At 37.3% G+C, this 14,636-nt stretch overlaps 1 protein-coding gene across 1 annotated transcript; it reads right to left on the bottom strand.

The window, feature by feature from the left end:
- Positions 1-11,728: 11,728 nt before the first annotated feature.
- On the bottom strand, positions 11,729-12,247 carry LOC145805690 (uncharacterized). The gene has a single exon (XM_082900867.1). The coding sequence runs from the start codon at positions 12,245-12,247 to the stop codon at positions 11,729-11,731; it is 519 nt and encodes a 172-aa protein (XP_082756993.1).
- Between the last annotated feature and the right edge of the window lie 2,389 nt (positions 12,248-14,636).

Consider the following 14,636-nt stretch of genomic DNA (forward strand, 5'->3'; position numbering starts at 1 on the left):
AAGATCATTCTAGTTGAGAAGCGTCTAAAAATTTAAAAAAAAAACTAAGAAAAAACCTTTTTGTTTTCCTTTTTTGTCTAGACGTTTTTTTATTTAAATTTAAAAAAAAAAAAAAATTTATAGACTTCTAGAAGAGTTTTTTTTTTTTTTTTGAAAAAAAAATTCATTGAAGAAAAAATATATATTATAATTATTAAACCAACCCTTAACAATTTACTCCACTAAAATAAACCAAAATAAAATGGCAGAATTATAAGACAACCAAATAATTACAAAGAAGAATAAAAAACAATTACAATATAAAAAATTGGGAGAAAAATTATAAAATTTTGAGAAAGTTACAAGTAGGTCTTATGGACTAAATTTATTTATCAAAAAATCTTATTCAACTTTCAGTGATAAATTTATCACTATAAAAATATATTTAAAAGGAAAATTCTATAATACACACACCCTTATAAGGTGTGTACCATATGCCCAGTTATGGCGTTTGTGATATTTGGTTATGATTCATTGTGTTAATAGTTAGAAAAATGCTTAGGACACCTTATTACCCCTGAAAACTATCCATAATGAAGATGTGACTGACAAGTGTCAAATTTTAATTTATCAAATATTTCATTATGTGGAGTCTAATCTCAATGTCACATCATTAGGGGGTCATGTAAAGGTGATAAATTAGGGAATGTAGCATTGTTGTATTAGTTAAAACTTAGTTATAATCTCTTGTGATTTTTGCTTTGGTTTTGATTGGAGAGGTCTTTGGTTATATCTCAAGTGGCATTTGGTTATTATTACTACTTGTTATGATTTTGTTATGACTCATTGTGATGTTAGCTATTACTTATTATAATTATCATTTTGGTTATGACCCAAAAAGGTTTTAGTTGTATTTTAAGTAGTGCTCAGTCATGATCAAGTGTAATTTTTTACTTATGACTTGAAAGTGATTTATTTACGACATTTTTGGTATCAACGCCACAAATATCATAAGTTGCATATGATATATTCCAAAAAATTGGTGTGTACCCTATTTTAAAAAAAATACAATTCAACTACTTACACTTCTAACAACATATTTCAATAAAAATTAAAATAAATAAACTAAAAATAAATCGAAACTCACAAACAAAAGTTAAAATGTCTCAATTATTTATCATTTTGATAAATTAGCAGTATCATTATTGATACTAAATGATCATTGCACAAACACAAAATACATATAAAATATCTTAAAATTTTCTCATTATCAAAAGAAAATAATTTACATCAATAGAATACTGGTAATTATCCTAAAATGTTTTGACTTCTAATTTTCTTTTTTCCTCTTCCCAACAAACCTTAACCACTTCACATAAATAGTTTGGTTCTGTTTGGCTTATTTTTCCTTATGAAAAAAAATATCATAAATGCGAGCATGTCAGTAAGGATTGAAAAAAACCTTATAGATTAAATTCAAGCTAGTTATTAATCAATTGAGTTGACGGTTCTTTTGCCTTAACGAAGAGCACTTCAAGATTGCCAAGTGTAGAGAAAAGAAAAATTAGAAAAAGAAGATAGGGAGATGAATAAGATGATTGAGTGAACAATCAAGGTGATGAACGAGCAATAAAGATGATTGACTAAACAATCAAAGTAACTATTAACGTACCTCTACTCCTATGCTTCAAAAAAGGAAGTGTAGAAAATGAAGTGTTGAAAATAAATCTATGTTAAACTACTTCTAAATAAGAGAAATGACAAGAAAAGTAGAAATTAATTGTCTTCGATTTGAGTTGGATGGATCTTTACAATGTAGCCATGAATGGTTATTTATAGGCAAAAACTTGTAGGAAAAAATTACATAATAACTACCATATTCTCCCATCTTCATTCTTATCTCGCCATGTGTCCCTCCATGATCTTTCACTTCCTTCATTTCATACTCCATGATTTTCCACTTCATCCATCAACTTTTCCACATGTGCTCTATGTCTCCATTCCTTCTTTCATCCTCCAAGTGTGTAATAGTATGATATTTGTCCTACTTATATTAATAATAATCAAAATAATAATAATTATATAATTATTACTATTTTTTATTTATGGGTGCCAACATTTAACCCCCACAACTCTTTAAGAATGAGGTGTCTCGAATTCTTGAAAAGTTGTATAATATCATTGTACAGGGGAGAAAATATTCTTTACTTCCATACTCCTTGCGACCAAGCTTTACGTTACTCTGATTGGCATCGTACAGTCTGAAAACATAGTGACGGTGAGCTACTTGGCGGATGTGTTGTAGAAAAATCCATCCAACGGTCAAGTTAGCACCCTTGAGGAAAAAAAAGGAATGTAGAGAGAATGAGAGAGAGAAAGAGAGAGAGAGTCGTTAGAATTTTCTTATCCTTATTAGAGTGAAGTCGTGCACCTTATCTAGGTTGCTACTTCTTTTGTCCTTTGCTGGACGTATGGCGGTACTACCCTCTCTTTTCCTTACACGTGTGCACATCAATACTGTCAAACAACATTGGCCAAACTGGCAAACGGTATTGACGCATACTTTGAGTGAATTCCTATTCTTACTCTATTGGGCAACGTGGAACGCCCTGACTAAACCATTACTTCTTGCTCAATTTCACTTCAATTACCTTCAACCACTTTAACTCTATACATTCTTATGCCGAGCTAACTTTGTTCGGCCAATCAAGCTGTCTCATAGCTTAGCCAAGCCTTTTCAGGACTCTTTGCGTTTGTCCCGGTTGAAGTCCTCATTTGCTTGTTACTCGTATAGCATCTACATGTTAGCTCGGTTGGGGATTTTTATCTCGGTCCTGGATAGTGGCCTCATCTTTGGTTCAGCCCAGTCATTACCAAGGTATGGGCTCGGCCCACAACCCAAGTTCATCCAACTTGGTCCAATATCCAAGATGACACGCTAATCTACTTGCACGGTATAAAGTGAAGGCCCGCGCTAGATTTAGCTTGACCCATTTATTCAACACAAATTTCCCTCTCAATTGTCCTTTAATTTCGTCTACCTCAGCATGACTGGGATTACCATATTCTACCAAGCTAAATCCCTAGCCCGGTTTCACGTCTTTAGAGCGGTACACTCACCAACCACTCTGACATCACGTCTCTTCATAGATACGTGGCATTTTGATGGAGTCATTTCTTGGTGCATGCACAGAGTAGTTTGGTGGGCCTAGCTCATTCACTCTACTAGGCTCATTTTGTTCGTTATTTCTCAATTTGCTCTATTTTGCTCAGTCTTGATAGAGTTCAAGATTGTCTATTGCTCAGTCGATGGAACTCTTTGACTTATTTCGAAATATCTCGGTGATGCAGCACTTTGTTCAGCTTGCACTTCATCTCCTCCGCTTGGTTCATTAGTGTATGACTGGTCCATCGTAGGCCCGTCTTTACTAAGTTGTCTTAGGCTAACCCCATGTGTTCCCAAAATCTATTCAACTTGTTGCGGGCTATTTCATACTTACGAATTAAATACCATTATTGAGCATGGAGCTCGGTAGTTTTCAATTGGAATGGGCCCACAGCCTTTTTCACATCACAGCTCTTCATAATCATGAGCGTCCCTTTAGAGCTTGGTTGGCCATGTCTTTGATTGTTGCTCAGTTCATTCTTGTCAGTCACCAAGTATATTACGTCCGCACTTCTCTATCATGGCCTTGACTGACTTGCTCGGTTTGAACGAGTGTGTCTATTTGTTCGACTCATTTCATAGTGATCGAAAGGCCACGGTTGCGTGCATTTTACATGGCAAAATAATGGTGCAACTCACGAGTCATTTACACCTTTGCTTGGTTGAACCCTTGCTCAGCCATGGGTTTTCTCGTTGCCCGGATAAACGATGCGCGACTCCTTAGCTCAATTGAAATTCATAGCACGGTCAAGAGCCACATCCTCATTCCATTTTAGTCCAGCCCATCTCTAAGGTGCAGGCTTAGTTTGGCTGAGATTCTTTGCCCAGTCTATCTCCGACATGTGTAGTTCGGCCTAAGATCCAAGCTCATCAACCAACTTGGCCCATATCACCTTAGTTCAAGTGAGCTAAACAAAACACTAGCCTAGTTGCAAGTCAATCGTACAACCTCATAGGTTGAACTTTACTAACTCCAAGTAAGAACGCCGAGCAAAACATTACATCGTGCTAACCTTGCTCGGTGAACCTTTGTCAAGCTAAACACACCGGTCAAAGACTTAGCATGACCTTCCAACCCGGTAAAGAACTTACCATGTCTTTATGCATGGTCAACATCATACATCATTTGTCTGACTAACATTTGCATGTCGTTTACAAAGTCAACATGCTAGTTCCGTTTGCCTGGTCAACATCCAGGCACCATTTGCCCTGTCCAACTTGTTAAGCCTAGCAAAGTCCATTCGCAAGGTCTCAAGAGTCAAGCCTAGCAAAGTCCGTTTGCAAGGTCGCTAGAGTTAAGCCTAGCAAAGTCCTTTTGCAAGGTCCGTTTACAAGGTCGCCAGAGTTAAGCCTAACGAAGTCCATTTGCAAGGTCCGGCAGCATGGTCCATTGCAAGGTCATTAAAGTTAAGCCTAACAAAGTCCGTTTGCAAGGTCTGTTTGCAAGGTTGCCAGAGTTAGCAAAGTCCATTTGCAAGGTCGTCAAAGTCAAGCATAGCAAGGTCTATTTGTAAGGTTCATTTGCATGGTCCGTTTGCAAGGTCGCTAGAGTTAGCAAAGTCCATTTGCAAGGTCACCAGAGTTAGCAAAGTCCATTTGCAAGGTCGTCAGAGTTAAGTCTTGCATGGTCCGTTTGCAAGGTCGTTAGAATCAAGCCTAGCAAGATCTATTTGCAAGGTTCGTTTGCAAGGTCACCAGAGTCAAGCCTAGCAAATTTTGTTTCCAAGATCCGGTTGCAAGGTCGCTAGAGTCAAGCCTAGCAAGGTCCGTTTGCAAAGTCGTCAGGGTCAAGCCTAGAAAGGTCTACTTGCAAGGTCTGTTTGCAAGGTCACTAGGGTCAAGCCTAGCAAAGTCCACTTGCAAGGTCCGTTTGTAAGGTTGCCAGAGTCAAGCCTTGATGAGCTCTACCCAGTCCACCAGTCTGGTAAAGATGTCCCTCTCAATTGCCTCTTAATCCTATCTGCTACTCTAAGCATGACTAGGATTACGTTTCTTAAACTCCGAACAAAAGTTCTAGAGTCCAATATGACTAGATTGAACTCTTGATCTATGTAGCCAACATTCCATTGCCTTTCAAACTACTCAACGAAAATTTTTTTCAAAACTAGGGCTTCAAAATATAGCCAAGCTCAATCTTCAACCATGCAGAATTTGAACCAGGTTTGACCAAGCACACCTTCAACAATTCGCCTATGAGTGATCACAAACTATGCAAGGCTTCTAAAATTCACCATACACGAGGCAGAAGCACATCCACTCTATAACTGTGCAAACTTGGGCAAATATCGAGTTCCTAAGATTGACTTTACAACTTCCCCCTAGTTTGGGCTCCTGCATTAACTTACAAAGGCAAAGCAGTGATTCAGACTGTATCAGTTACCCATGGTTTGTGCTCTATTGCATGATTAGAGTTTTCTCAAAGTTGAACAAGTCATCAACTACTTATATCAAGCAAATTCTGCTCAGAAAAGAGAATTAAAATTTAACCAATGAGTAGCAACATCACTTGCCCCTTAAACCGTGCTCTAATTGTACGGTTAGGATCTCTCAATTTGGAAAAAACACCAACTTACTTCTTTTGGAGCAAAATCAACCTGGTGTGGAATATCCTTCTCGGTGAGCAAAATCAGCTCGGCAAAAAACTTCCTTCTTGGCAACCAAAATTAGGTCGGCAAGGAATTTTCTTCTTGGTGAGAAAAATTTGCTCGGCAAGGAATCTCGAAGTTGGACAAACTACTAACTTACTTCTCAGCGAGCAAAATTAATTCGGTAAGAAATTTCCTTCTTGGCGAGCAAAATTCGCTCAACAAGGAATTCTAAAGTTGAACAAAATATTTAACAAACCTCTCACCGAGCAAATTTGCTCGGCAAGGAAATCCAAAGTTGAACAAAACATTCAACAAACCTCTCACCAACAAAACTCGCTCGGCAAGGAATTTCAAAGTTGCACAAAACACCAATTTTTATCTTGCTGAGCAAAATCAGCTTAGCAAGAAATTCCAAAGTTGAACAAAACACCAACTTTCATCTTGCCAAGCAAAATCAGCCTGGCAAGAAATTTCAATTTTATCTTAAAGTGATTGTCAAATGCCTTTAGACCATGCTAAATCTATTTGGCAGGGCTTAGTATTGTAAACCAAAAAGAAAGTATAGCAAAATACAATAATTTCTAAGAAAATGGTCTACTTGTTTCATTACATCAATAGTGGGAAGGGCTACAAAAGTAGAACTAAAAATAAAACTTCAAATTGGCAATGTTCCACGCTTAGGGAATAGATCAGCCATTTATATTGTCACGGCCCAAACCTGCCCCTATAGGTTTAGCGTTATAACCGACCAGTAATCCTAGGATTACCTAAGGCCTTAAAGGGCCTAGCGGAAGGAATTACAAATATACAACATCCATAGAACTGTGCAGACATACATAGGACAGAAAATTTAAAACTTATATTTATAAACAATACGTGATGTCATAATTACATTAATCTTACATCACCACATTATAGATAAACCAAAAGTCGAGTTCGAACTTAAACAAACAAACAAAAAAAAAAAAAGTCATAACAAGGTTCACAAAACTTGACCACAAAACATTGTGAAACCTCCTTGGGAAGCATACTGGTTGGCTGACTCAAACAGATCTCCAGGCAACCTTACTGAACCTGGTCCCGCGCTTGATCACCTACATACATAAATAATAGAATGAGTTGGAGCCCAGTAAATAACAACAGGGTAAAGGATCATGAATGATGTCCAAAATAGATTCAAAAACCAAAGGTCATATCAAAAACAGATTCAAATTCATATACTTATACAGATTTCATAAAACAGTTATGTGTGGTACATCTATTAGCTAACAGATCATATTGGTCAAAAGACCCACATACATAGTCGGTATTGATGACCACAAAGGCAAATATCTTGTGCACAAGCAGCCCTGGTATTGTATACCCCAGGCGAAGGTCATGTGAACATAAGCCATGGTATTGTTTCCCCTGAGCAAGGGCCATATGATCATCTTCCACGGTATTTTTTCCCTCGGGCGAGGGTCCTGTGCATATTGGCCACGATATTGTTTTCCCCGAGCAAGGGCCACGTGAACTAAGGATGCTACAAATACATTTTAGAGAAATGGACATTCATTCATGATTCATAAAATAGCATTTTAGAAAACAGATCATATCATTTCAGCCAGAAAATACTAATAGTCAAACATACCTTTACAGAGTTGTTACTCACAGATAGCTCTAATAGCAGAAGAGTCAGAACAGTTGGATCAACGATCTATGGCACGTCACCTACACAAACACATAATGGATACACATTGAAACACATGCTTGGAAAACACTTACCTCATTTCTTATCTATCTTGGTGTGTTCCTAATCCTTATCCTAATTATTGTATCTAAATTAAGGTTTAGAAATTCCTAAGATGCAATAAGGATGCCAAAATATGAGTTGAAATACTTAGTCAAATTTTCAAAAACACGATAGTCCGCTCGAGCACAACTTCGGTTGCTCGAGCGGTCTGCAAAGTCTGTAAAAGTACTGGTTGCTTGATTTTTACGCTCGACAGGTGCTCAACAATCGCTCAAGCCAAAGACTGAGTAAACAGGGTCTCCACTCAAGTGCAACTTCAATCGCTCGAGCGATCTTTAAAACTCTGCAAAACTTCTAGAAGCATGAATTTTATACTCAAGCCAACTTTTGTTCACTTGAGCTAAGGTGCAAAACAAATGGTGGTCATTCGAGCGCAGCTTTGGTCGCTCGAGCGGTGACACAAAATTCTAGAATTTCCAGATTGCAATTCTAAGTTCAAAATTCAATTATATTGCACCAAAACATGTTCTTTTGGGCCAAAACTTGAGGAAACACTTGTAAACTTATACAACATCATGAATTAAAGATCATTTCGCAAAATCAAGGCCCAAAAGCAAGTCAATTGTTCAAAATCAAGCTTGAAACTTTGTATAATACTCATACATGTAGTGATAAGGCTTCAAACTTTCCAAAACATGCAAACTTAGAATAATTTGATAGAGAACATGGGGAATTCTCAAAAGAAGGCTAAGATAGGTGGATGCATGTTCAAATTCTTCAAAATCTACTTCAAAATGTCATGAATTATGCATGCATGTATGTAATCAACCTTAATTATCTCTTCTAAGCTCAATCCTCATACCATATTACTTGATTCTCATGAGTTCGTGTATTTCTTTCCTTGAATCCAAGGTATAAAAGTATAATTCTTACCTAAGGTTTTGAATTTGCAAGAGTAGAAGCTTAATTTTCCCAAAGTTGAACAATTCCATGACTATCTTCTTAAGTCCTCTCAATTCTCTAGCAATTTTCCTTAGTTGAGCACAATTCTCCTCTTCTCCCTTTATCTCATGTTTTAATGCCAAGAAAATGAGAATGATGAGTCTAGAAGGCGTGTATATGCCTTATATAGGCTTGATTAGTGGAGCTTAATTAAACTTTGTTAAAATTAATCAATTGGCATTCTTTTATTCTAATTAATTCCTTCCGAATCGAATTTCAATTAAACCTACCATAATACTCTAAAAGTTCCAAATTACCCTTTGACGTAGTCAATTTCGCATTCGGTGGTCGATAAGGCCTTCAATTTCCATACTGAAACAAAATTACTGACAGATATTCCTACAGCAGACAGATACAAACACAATTAATGTGATACACATGCAATTAATTTAGAATTTCCTCTTAATTACTTATTAGGCATTCTTAATCACGATTATAAGCTAATCACAGGTCGGGGTTGTTACAAGCTTCCCCCCTTAAAAAGTATGGTCCTCCAAACTTGAATTACCTTCGTTTCGAAAAAATGTCGGGTCTACATAAAACAAATCAGGGTATCTCTTCATCATGTCCTCTTCGGTTTCCTATGTTGCATAAGTTCCTCCATGATTTTGCTAATCAACTTTCACCAATGAAATATCCTTGTTCCTCAATCTTTTGATTCTTCGGTTGACAATTTGGATTGGTCGTTCTTCATACGTGTAATCATCCTTTAGAAGTACATGTGTTAGTTTAATCACATGGAGTGGATCTTATAGATATTCCCGAAGCATCAAAACATGAAAAACATTATGCATGTTCTCCATAACTAGAGGTAAGGCCACTTGATACATTACTGGATTTATTTTCTCAATGATTTCATACGGGCCAATATATTGCAGTGCCAATTTGACTTTAACCCCAAATGGTGTCTGGCCTTTCATAGGAGTTACATTGATGAATACATGGTCACCTATTTCATATTCTTTGTCTCTCCTCCGGACATTCGTTTAACTCTTTTGGTGACTTTGGGCAGTTTTCAAACGTTTTTTAATCAGTTTTACTTTTTCAATCGTCTCTTGCACTAGTTCCGGTCCTAATATCGGTCTATCGCCTACTTCGGCCCAATAAATTGGAAATTGGCATTTTCAACCATACAAATCGTCATAAGGAGCCATTTCAATGCATGAGTGGTAGTTATTATTTACAAATTCAGCCAGAGGCAGATAAGTCTCCTAATTTCCTTGGAAATCTAGGGCACATATTCTGAGAATATCCTCCAAAGTCTGTATCGTTCTTTCTGATTGGTCGTCTATCTATGAGTGATAAGCACTACTCAATCTCAATTCAGTCCCCAAAGCTTGTTGCAAACTCTACCAGAATCTCAAAGTAAACTTAGGATCTCTGTCAGATACAATAGATACTGGTACACCTTGCAATCTCACAACCTCATTCATATATATGTTAGCCAATTTGTCCGCATTATAAAAAGTTTTCACAGACAGAAAATGAGCAGATTTAGTTAAACAATCAACAATAACCCAGATAGAATCCATACCTCTAGAAAAATAAGGTAGGCTGACAATAACGTCCATCGTAATATGCTCACATTTCTATTCCGGTATTAGAAGCGGTTGAAGCAATCCGGCGGGTCATTAATGTTCGGCTTTTACTTGTTGGCAATGCAAACATCTAGCTACAAAGTCAGCAATACACTTTTTCATGCCAAGCCACCAAAAATTATGTTTCAAATCCTTGTATATTTTTGTGTCTCCTGGATGTATAGCAAATTTGGAATTATGAACTTCAGTCATAATGTGCTTTTCAATTCTGAACAATCTGGTACACAAAGTCTACCCTGAAATTTCAACACATTGTTTTCATACACAAATCCCGGCCTGAACTTTGAATTAATTTCTTCCACAATCTTTGTCAGAAACTCATCTTGTAGTTGCTTTTCTCTAACTTCCTCAAGTATAGCTGGTTGTGCAGAGATGGCGGCTAGAACTCCACCCTGTTCACGCAAGGCCATTTCAATTTCATTTTTTTTCTAGATTACAAAACAATTCTTTCTGGCCAGTGAGCAAACATGATAAATTTCTAATAGACTTTCGGCTCAAAGCATCTGCCACTATATTTGTCTTTCCCGGGTGGTACAGAATCTACGAGTCATAATCTTTAATCAATTAAAGCCATTTTCTTTGTTTTTGAGTAAAGAAATATTTTAGGCTTTTATGGTCAGTATACACTTCACAAGTCACTCCATACAGATAATGGCGCCAGATTTTCTGGGCAAAAACCACAGCCGCGAGTTCAAGGTCATGGGTTGGATAATTCTTTTTATGTGGTCAGAGTTGTCACAAAACATATGCAATTACCTTCCTATTCTACATTAATACACACTCTAGGCCTTTATATGAAGCATCACTGTAAACCTAAAACCCATCTATACCATTAGGTAGCGTTAGAATTGGTGCAGTCACTAATCTAGTTTTCAACTCTTGGAAGGAGGACTCTCTTTGATCATTCCAATCAAACGACACATTTTTCTGTGTCAATTGTGTCAATGGCATGCAAGTTTGGAGAAGTCTTCCACAAATCTTCCTTAATAGCCAGCAAGCCCCAAAAAACTTCTAACTTCTGACACATTTGTTGGTTTTAGCCAACTCACAATAGTTTTAATTTTCTACGGCTCAACCGATATGCCATCCTTGTTGATTACATGCCCCAGAAAGGTCACACTATCAAGCCAGAATTCACATTTGGAGAGTTTTGCATACAATTTCTTTTCCCTCAGAATCTATAATACAGTTCTTAAATAGTTTTCATGATCTTCCCTGCTTTTGGAGTAAATCAAAATATCATTAATAAATACAACAACAAACTCATCAAGAAATTGTTTGAATACCCTATTAATTAGGTCCATGAATGCTACAGGTGCATTAGTTACCCCAAACGGCATTACCAAAAACTCATAATGCCCATATCTAGTCTGGAAAACCATTTTCTCTGTATGTTCTACCCTAACTTTCAATTGGTAGTATCCAGATCTAAGATCGATTTTGGAAAACACTTGGGCTCCTTGGAATTGGTCAAACAAATCATCTATTATGGGTAGTGGATATTTATTCTTGACAATTACTTTGTTCAATTCTCGATAGTCAATGCATAACCTCAAAGACCCATCTTTTTTCTTAACAAACAGAACTGGAGCACCCCAAGGTGCAATACTCCGACGAATAAATTTCTTGTCTAGCAATTCTTATAATTGGGTTTTCAATTCTTTCAATTTAGAAGTTGACATTCTGTAGGGGTTTTAGAGATAGGTTGTGTTCCAAGTAATACTTCAATGGTAAATTCAATTTCTCTATCAATCAAATCACCGGGTAGTTCATTTGGGAACACATCAAGAAATTCATTAACTACAAGAATAGCTTCCACATTAGGGCTATCAAAAGTCACATTTAAAACACTGCACAAATAACCCCTACATCCCTTTCTAAGAAATTTGACGGCTTTCAAAGCAGAAATCATATACGGAGATAGAACTATCCCATTCCTAGCAAACACAAATTCAGACAAGCCAGGTGGTCGAAAGATAACAGATTTATTCACACAATCAATAGTTGCACGGTACTTAGTCAACCAATCCATACCCAATATACAATTAAAATGAGCAATGTCCAATGCCAACCAATCAACATATAATAACACATCCCAAGTCATGATGCCACACACAGGATACACATAAGAACACATCATAGAACCCCCAGAAAGTGTAGATACAGATAACAAATAATTCATAGGTTCTAGTGGTCTAGTCAATTTTTGAGAAAAAGCATGCAACACGAATGAATGTATAGAACCAGAGTCTACCAACACATATGCATTTTGAGCACAAATAGGGAGTATACCTGATACCACAGATTTAGTGTTCTAGATGTCTTCTGGCACAAGTGCAAACACTCTGCCTTGCGTCAAGGGTTCCTTGCCAACATTAGTTCTCACGTTTGTTTTTGGTGCAAAAACAAATCCGGCTGAACTTGCCGCAAGATGTTTGGAATTTTGGGATATGAGCGGATAATCTTTTATCATGTGGCCAGTCTTACCACACCGGAAGCAAGCACTTGTTGATCGGTAACAAGCACCCTTGTGTTTTCTTCTACATTCTAAGCAAGTAGGGGTTGTACTGCTACTTTGACTTGAAATACTGGAGGATCTTGTGTTTTGCTTCTTTGAAAACGACTGACCCTTTTCAAAATTGAATCCCGATCTCTTACCTCTCGATTCAATCATTGGAGCTTTAGTTTGTTTCATAGCAGCTAGGTTGGCTTTAGCCAGTAGGGCTCTATCTAGCACATCCACATATTTGGGTAGTTTCAACACACCAACCCGATCAAATACATCTAGGGTCAAGCCTCCTTCAAATTTTTGAGCCTTGTTGTAATCGGTATCCACCATGTGTGGAGCAAACTGGGCCAATTCGATAAACTTGGCTTCGTACTCTGCTATTAACATATTACGCTACTTGAGTTCTTAGAATTCGGATACTTTTCTATCCCAGAAACATTGAGGGAAGTATTTCTCATAGAAGATCTCTTTGAATTGATTCCAGGTTAAAGCCCCATTAATGTCTCAGATAAGCATCACCAACGTCGGGCTTCGTCTTTCGAAGTGTAGGTGGCCAACAAAACTTTTTGAGACTCGGTACATGGAAAGACTTCAAATAATTTTTCACACGTTTCAGCCTTTAAAGGTTCAATTCCACCCAAGAAAGTCGGTGGCTTCATCTTATTAAATTCTGAGTTAGAATAAGAATGTCATTATTGACCGGCTCTACTTGGGCCGAAGGGGGGCGGAGGAGGCAAAGGTTATTGTGTCCATTACTGTAGCATAGATTCTGTTAGGGCTTCTAACATTCGTTCCATGCGGTTCATTCGGGCCTCAGAAGATTCATCTATACCATCACTTCTTGGATTTTCCATTTGCTATAGGTAAACAGAGCACTAATAAACACAGGCAAATAATTCTTTACAGTGGTCAATTTCAGTTCATTTCATTTAGTGTCAATATATATTGGTTCAAATATGTTCACGTGATGTCACACACTCACATGTGCAAATGTAATGTCCCTAATTCCTTACTAGGACATCCTATAGCTCATATGGACTCGCATGTGTGATAGAACACATGCTCTAATACCACTTTGTCACGGCCCAAACCCGCACCTATAGGTTTAGCGTCATAACCGGCCAATAATCCTAGGACTACCCAAGCTCTCTGAACAAATTAGCAAAAGTAAAGGGGCTAGTGGAAGCAATTACAAATATACAACGTCCATAGAGCTGTGTAGACATGCATGGGACAAAAAAAATTAAAACTTATATTTATATACAATACGTGATGTCATAATTATATTAGGCTTACGTCACCACATTACAGATAAACCAAAAGTCGAGTTCAAACATAAACAAAAAGGAAAACAAAAGTCATAACAAGGTTCACAAAAACTCAACCACAAAACATTTCAGAACCTCCTTTGGAGGCATACTGGTTGGCTGACTCAAATAGATCTCTAGGCAACCTCATTGAGCCTGGTCCTGCATCTGATCACCGATATACATAAATAATAGAATAAGTTGGAGCCCAGTGAATAACAATAGAGTAAAGGGTTATGAATGATGTCCAAAATAGATTCAGAAACCAACGGTCATATCAGAAACAGATTCAGATTCATATACTTATACAGATTTCATAAAACAGTTATATGTGGTACATCCATTAGCTAATAGATCAGATTGGTCATAAGACCCACATGCATAGTTGGTACCAACGACCACAAAGGTCAAAATCTTGTGCACAAGTAGCCATGGTATTGTATCCCCCAAGTGAGGACCATGTGAACATAAGCCACAGTATTGTTTGCCCCGGGCAAGGGCCATATGATCATATGCAACAGTGTTGTTTCCCCCGAGCGACGACCATGTGTATATTGGCCACTGTATTGTTTCCCCTGGGCAAGGGACACGTGAACTAAGGATGCCACAAATACATTTTAGAAAAATGACATTCATTCATGATTCATAAAACAGCATTTCAGAAAACATATCCATATCATTTCAGTCAGAAAATACTTATAGTCAAACATAGTTTTATAGAGTTGTTACTCACAGATAGCTCTAATAGTAGAAGA

This window comes from Camellia sinensis, chromosome 13 (assembly GCF_055761805.1).
Source record: "Camellia sinensis isolate YWXY chromosome 13, ASM5576180v1, whole genome shotgun sequence".
In the NCBI taxonomy this organism is placed as follows: domain Eukaryota; kingdom Viridiplantae; phylum Streptophyta; class Magnoliopsida; order Ericales; family Theaceae; genus Camellia; species Camellia sinensis.